We start from the raw sequence: 7,425 nt of genomic DNA, 5'->3' as shown, positions 1-7,425 counted from the left end.
TGCTCGCTGGTGTTATGGCCCTGGACCAGGCTGCTGGCTGGTGTTATGGCCCTGGACCAGGCTGCTGGCTGGTGTTATGGCCCTGGACCAGGCTGCTGGAGGGTGTTATGGCCCTGGACCAGGCTACTGGAAGGTGTTATGGCCCTGGACCAGGCTGCTGGAGGGTGTTATGGCCCTGGACCAGGCTGCTGGCGGGTGTTATGGCCCTGGATCAGGCTGCTGGAGGGTGTTATGGCCCTGGACCAGGCTGCTGGAGGGTGTTATGGCCCTTGACCAGGCTGCTGGCGGGTATTATGGCCCTGGACCAGGCTGCTGGCTGGTGTTATGGCCCTGGACCAGGCTGCTGGCTGGTATTATGGCCCTGGACCAGGCTGCTGGCTGGTGTTATGGCCCTGGACCAGGCTGCTGGCTGGTGTTATGGCCCTGGACCTGGCTGCTGGCTGGTGTTATGGCCCTGGACCAGGCTGCTGGCTGGTGTTATGGCCCTGGACCAGGCTGCTGGCTGGTGTTATGGCCCTGGACCAGGCTGCTGGCTGGTGTTATGGCCCTGGACTAGGCTGCTGGCTGGTGTTATGGCCCTGGACCAGGCTGCTGGTGGGTGTTATGGCCCTGGACCAGGCTGCTGGCGGGTGTTATGGCCCTGGACCAGGCTGCTGGCTGGTGTTATGGCCCTGGACCACGCTGCTGGCTGGTGTTATGGCCCTGGACCAGGCTGCTGGCAGGTGTTATGGCCCTGGACCAGGCTGCTGGCTGGTGTTATGGCCCTGGACTAGGCTGCTGGCTGGTGTTATGGCCCTGGACCAGACTGCTGGCTGGTGTTATGGCCCTGGACCAACTGCTGGCTGGTGTTATGGCCCTGGACCAGGCTGCTGGCTGGTGTTATGGCCCTGGACCACGCTGCTGGCTGGTGTTATGGCCCTGGACCAGGCTGCTGGCAGGTGTTATGGCCCTGCACCAGGCTGCTGGCTGGTGTTATGGCCCTGGACCAGGCTGCTGGCTGGTGTTATGGCCCTGGACCAGGCTGCTGGTGGGTGTTATGGCCCTGGACCAGGCTGCTGGCTGGTGTTATGGCCCTGGACTAGGCTTAACTATGGACTAGTTTATCTGGAGAGGTTTACACGTGTAATGTTTGGCAGGGTCCTCGAATTTTAGGTTCTTCGTTTTCTTTAGTGGTCACTTCGTTTTCTTTGGTGGTCTCTTCGTTTTCTTTAGTGGTCACTTCGTTGTCTTTGTCGCGTGTCCAACAACTTGAAACAATGACATTTTAATTCAGTCTGTAGACGGCTTCAGTGGCAGCCAATTTGCAAACTTTAAATTTGATATTCCAAATTAACTTTCTCAATCTCTCAAGGAATTCATGTTTTTTTTATTATTTCTTCCTAATAAAAACGGCTTAAAAGTTTTTATGAAGTAATTAACAGATTTGGTGGTCCTAAAATTCCGTATTTCTGGCAGGTTTCTGTTTTTATTGTCGATCTCTAGATTGTAAAGTTTACTTCTCCGAGTAATAGCTGCACTCTATACTCTGTCACCGTGCTCTACTCTATCCACAGAGCCGGCCAGGGTACTGCTCTACTCTCTCCTCAGAGCCGGCCAGGGTACTGCTCTACTCTCTCCTCAGAGCCGGCCAGGGTACTGCTCTACTCTATCCACAGAGCCGGCCAGGGTACTGCTCTACTCTATCCACAGAGTCGGCCAGGGTACTGCTCTACTCTATCCACAGAGCCGGCCAGGGTACTGCTCTACTCTATCCACAGAGTCGGCCAGGGTACTACTCTACTGTATCCACAGAGCCGGCCAGGGTACTGCTCTACTCTATCCACAGAGTCGGCCAGGGTACTGCTCTACTCTATCCTCAGAGCCTAACAGGGTACTGCTCTACTCTCTCCTCAGAGCCGGCCAGGGTACTGTTCTACTCTATCCACAGAGTCAGCCAGGGTACTGCTCAACTCTACCCTCAGAGCCGGCCAGGGTACTCCTCTACTCTATCCACAGAGCCGGCCAGGGTACTGTTCTAATCTATCCACAGAGCCGGCCAGGGTACTGCTCTACTCTATCCTCAGAGCCGGCCAGGGTACTGCTCTACTCTATCCACAGGGCCTGCCAGGGTATTGCTCTACTCTATTCACAGAGCCAGCCAAGGTACTGCTCTGGGCCGACCAGGTCATTTGGTCTCATTAATGCTCCTAGAGCGGGTTGACAAGGTCTCTAATAATAATAATGCACTCATCAGTAAACAATACACATGGCTGTATCCTCACACACGCGTACAATACAGCCAGATACATCAGTATAGTTACAAAACAGTATTCACCTGACAATGTGGGATGTTAAATACTGATCACTACTCACCACCTTTACATCATCATTGCAGAGAACACCAATTGGCTCAGCCTGAAAAATATTATTGGGCTTCACAACAACAAGTGCAGAGTGTTGTGAATATTAATGTGGGTCTCGGGCGGCAGGTGCGTGACCTCTCAGTCAACTGTGATGGTCCTGTTAAACAACCAATTGGCATCTGGCTATAATATATAACGACATACGAGGTAGTTAGTTAAACTTAACTCTTGGCTACGATATCTGGAAAAAAAAAGACTGATAGAAGGGGCCATAGGGATGAAAGAAGGGGCCATAGGGATGAAAGAAGGGGCCATAGGGATGAAAGAAGGGCCATTGGGATGAAATAGGGGCTATAGAGCCACAGAGATGAAAGAAGGGGCCATAGGGATGAAAGAAGGGCCATTGGGATGAAATAGGGGCTATAGAGCCACAGAGATGAAAGAAGGGTCATAAGCCATAGATCATCTCACCCAAAGAGTATATAATCCGATGTTAAACACGATAATATTGTATTTGAAAATGTAAGGAGTACCTGGCGAAATACTTATAGGCGTCAAACTATAATAAAATGTAAAAAATAACTTTGGAAAGTTAATTTTTCAATTTTCCTCAACAGAGAAATTCCCTCTTCTTATGTTAAGAAAACATAATATCGAGAAGATTCGTGTAACAATCATTAATCTTAACCTTTCGGTCACATTCAACACCATATGTTTACAAGAAAGATTGCTACCAAAATATTATATATATATATATATATATATATATATATATATATATATATATATATATATATATATATATATATATATATATATATATATATATGTCGTACTTAGTAGCCAGAATGCACTTCTCGGCCTACTATGGTAGGCCCGATTTGCCTAATAAGCCAAGTTTTCATGAATTAATATATTTTCTCTAATTTTTATCTTATGAAATGATAAAGCTACCCATTTCATTATGTATGAGGTCAATTTTTTTTTATTGGAGTTAAAATTAACGTAGATATATGACCGAACCTAACCAACCCTACCTAACCTAACCTAACCTATCTTTATAGGTTAGGTTAGGTAGCCGAAAAAGTTAGGTTAGGTTAGGTAGGTAAGGTAGTCGAAAAACAATTAATTCATGAAAACTTGGCTAATTAGGCAAATTGGGCCTTGCATAGTAGGCTGAGAAGTGCGTTCTGGCTACTAGGTACGACATATATATATATATATATATATATGTCGTACCTAGTAGCCAGAACGCACTTCTGAGCCTACTATGCAAGGCCCGATTTGCCTAATAAGCCAAGTTTTCCTGAATTAATATATTTTCTCTAATTTTTTTCTTATGAAATGATAAAGCTACCCATTTCATTATGTATGAGGTCAATTTTATTTTATTGGAGTTAAAATTAACGTAGATATAGGACCGAACCTAACCAACCCTACCTAACCTAACCTAACCTATCTTTATAGGTTAGGTTAGGTTAGGTAGCCGAAAAAGTTAGGTTAGGTTAGGTCAGGTAGGTTAGGTAGTCGAAAAACAATTAATTCATAAAAACTTGGCTTATTAGGCAAATCGAGCCTTGAATAGCAGGCCAAGAAGTGCGTTCTGGCTACTAGGTACGACATATATATATATATATATATATATATATATATATATATATATGTCGTACCTAATAGCCAGAACGCACTTCTCAGCCTACTATGCAAGGCCCGATTTGCCTAATAAGCCAAGTTATCATGAATTTATTGTTTTTCGACTACCTAACCTACCTAACCTAACCTAACATAACTTTTTCGGCTACCTAACCTAACTTAACCTATAAAGATAGGTTAGGTTAGGTTAGGTAGGGTTGGTTAGGTTCGGTCATATATCTACGTTAATTTTAACTTCAATGAAAAAAAATTGGCCTCATACATAATGAAATGGGTAGCTTTATCATTTCATAAGAAAAAAATTAGAGAACATATATTAATTCAGGAAAACTTGGCTTATTAGGCAAATCGGGCCTTGCATAGTAGGCTGAGAAGTGCGTTCTGGCTACTAGGTACGACATATATATATATATATATATATATATATATATATATATATATATATATATATATATATATATATATATATGTCGTACCTAATAGCCAGAACGCACTTCTCAGCCTACTATTCAAGGCCCGATTTGCCTAATAAGCCAAGTTTTCATGAATTAATGTTTTTTCGTCTACCTAACCTACCTAACCTAACCTAACCTAGCTTTTTTTGGCTACCTAACCTAACCTTACCTATAAATATAGGTTAGGTTAGGTTAGGTAGGGTTGGTTAGGTTCGGGCACATATCTACGTTAATTTTAACTCCAATAAAAAAAAATTGACCTCATACATAGAGAAAATGGTTGCTTTATCATTTCATAAGAAAAAAATTATAGTAAATATATTAATTCAGGAAAACTTGGCTTATTAGGCAAATCGGGCCTTGAATAGTAGGCTGAGAAGTGAGTTCTGGCTACTAGGTACGACATATATATATATATATATATATATATATATATATATATATATATATATATATATATATATATATATATATATATATATATATATATATATGTCGTACCTAGTAGCCAGAACTCACTTTTCAGCCTACTATTCAAGGCCCGATTTGCCTAATATGCCAAGTTTTCCTGAATTAATATATTTACTATAACTTTTTTCTTATGAAATGATAAAGCAACCCTTTTCTGTATGTATAAGGTCAATTTTTATTTTATTGGAGTTAAAATTAACATAGATATATGACCGAACCCAACCAACCCTACCTAACCTAACCTAACCTATATTTATAGGTAAGGTTAGGTTAGGTAGCCAAAAAAAGCTAGGTTAGGTTAGGTTAGGTAGGTTAGGTAGACGAAAAAACATTAATTCATGAAAACTTGGCTTATTAGGCAAATCGGGCCTTGAATAGTAGGCTGAGAAGTGAGTTCTGGCTATTAGGTACGACATATATATATATATATATATATATATATATATATATATATATATATATATATATATGTCGTACCTAGTAGCCAGAACGCACTTCTCAGCCTAGTATGCAAGGCCCAATTTGCCTAATAAGCCAAGTTTTCATGAATTAATTGTTTTTCGACTACCTAACCTACCTAACCTAACCTAACCTAACTTTTTCGGCTACCTAACCTAACATAACCAATAAAGATAGGTTAGGTTAGGTTAGGTAGGGTTGGTTAGGTTCGGTCATATATCTACGTTAATTTTAACTCCAATAAAAAAAAATTGACCTCATACATAATGAAATGGGTAGCTTTATCATTTCATAAGAAAAAAATTAGAGAAAATATATTAAATCAGGAAAACTTGGCTTATTAGGCAAATCGGGCCTTGCATAGTAGGCCAAAAAGTGCGTTCTGGCTACTAGGTAGCCAGTATATATATATATATATATATATATATATATATATATATATATTGTGACGGTAACGCGTTGGTGTTCGGCTGTTTAAGGCTAGGGGTATGGCCTCGTCACATAGTTATAAAAAAAAATAGAAAAACTGGAACTTCGTCTGTGGTAAGGTAAGGAGAAGACACACAAAACACAAGTAAACTTTAACAATGAAATTTTAATTACGTTAAATAAATCAAAACATGAAAATAATGCACAAACAAATTCTTATAATAAAATCAATGAATCAAAATAATAAGAATACTTAAATGACACAATGAAAAGTTACGTTAAGGCAAAATAACAAGAAGTGCAACACAAAGTTAAGTGGGAGGTGCTGGAATATTGGCTTAAAGCCACCACCTCTCTCAGTACACGCTAACGTCTAGCTGGGAGGAGTGCTGGCCACGAAAGCACTGAACATTCTGAGGACTGATGTTGGGGCGACCCCAGACATCAGGTAGTATAGGGGGGGGGGCGAGGCAGGTGCAGCCAGACTGGCGACCAATCAGCGGAGTCGTAGCGATCAACGGGTAGTTTGGTGGTTGGAGTTCGAACAGGTGGCTGGCTGCATACGTTTTTGCTCACCCTGGCAAGCCTTGCTGGTGTTGTTGTCGTTGTTGGACATTTCTTCCATAGTCTTTTTATATAATTGTGAAGACGTAATTGTGGAGGGAAGAGCAGGCTCAATCTCTTGAAGGAGATTATCGTCACAACTCTCCCCCGAAGCCTGCGGTTCTGGAAGAAGTACGTCGTTATGTGGTGGAGTATTAGATGGAGTTGCTTCTACTTCATAAACTCTGGAGAGATCATGGGCTAAGATGTTGTCAGACTCTTGGTATAGCGTGTCTCCAGGTTGAATTTCTGCAGTTAGCAAGCCCATAGTAGAAGACGTTGAGATGAGAAGTGGGCGTGCTGCAGGAGGTGTAGGGTGGTGTGGTCCGTATTGATGGTGGACCGAGCACTTTTCAGGTGTGGAGTGAAGTGCTGAAGCTTCAGGATGAGGAAGAGTAGCTCCTTGCCAATTGTTCCGTCGTTCCTTGTAGCAGTAGTCGCTGACAGGTGTATTCTTCTCGCTTCGTTGCTGCATCACGACACCACCATCGTCGGTACCATTGGCGTCGACATGGAGGATGTAGGGCTTATCTGACGAGGTGAGAGTGGAATTAGAAGAGGGCATAGGAGCACGAGTATTATCCTGAAAGCATTTGGGAAGATCATTAAGGATTTTGGAATTAGAAAGCGCCGACTCCTTGTCAGTGCTTTCGGGAGAAGAAGCCGGGATGGTCTCACTGTGGATGTAGGGTTCTGTGAAGGTAGAACAATTAATCAAGACAGTGGGAGGAGTACCATTATATTGCTTCAGGAGGTTGACGTGGCACAGCTGGGTCTTCCGCCGCCTATTTGGAGTTTCTATGACGTAAGTGTTGTTGCTTCTGCACTCTTTGACGCAGTAGGGTCCTGAAAATTTGTTTTGTAAAGGTGAACCTGGGATAGGAAAATAGGCAAGGACGAAGTCTCCCGGCTTGAATTTTCTTACTTTGCTGGTCTGGTCGTAATGAGTCTTCATTCTCACCTGGGCTTTCAATAGATTATTATGGGCAAAGCGGTGGACTCTCTCTAGAATG

The 7,425-nt window shown here is 42.5% G+C and overlaps 1 protein-coding gene across 1 annotated transcript in view; it reads right to left on the bottom strand.

Annotated features, from left to right (window-relative positions):
- Nucleotides 1–1,114: 1,114 nt before the first annotated feature.
- The window catches only part of LOC138368861 (uncharacterized), a 58,809-nt gene continuing 52,498 nt past the window's right edge, over nt 1,115–7,425 (bottom strand). The window contains exon 8 of the mRNA XM_069331574.1: nt 1,115–1,247. Within this exon, the coding sequence (XP_069187675.1) occupies nt 1,115–1,247 (133 nt within the window). The remainder of the gene's footprint in view (nt 1,248–7,425) is intronic.

This window comes from Procambarus clarkii, chromosome 3 (assembly GCF_040958095.1).
Source record: "Procambarus clarkii isolate CNS0578487 chromosome 3, FALCON_Pclarkii_2.0, whole genome shotgun sequence".
Taxonomy (NCBI): Eukaryota; Metazoa; Arthropoda; class Malacostraca; order Decapoda; family Cambaridae; genus Procambarus; species Procambarus clarkii.
This window is presented reverse-complemented; position numbering and strand designations above follow the sequence as displayed.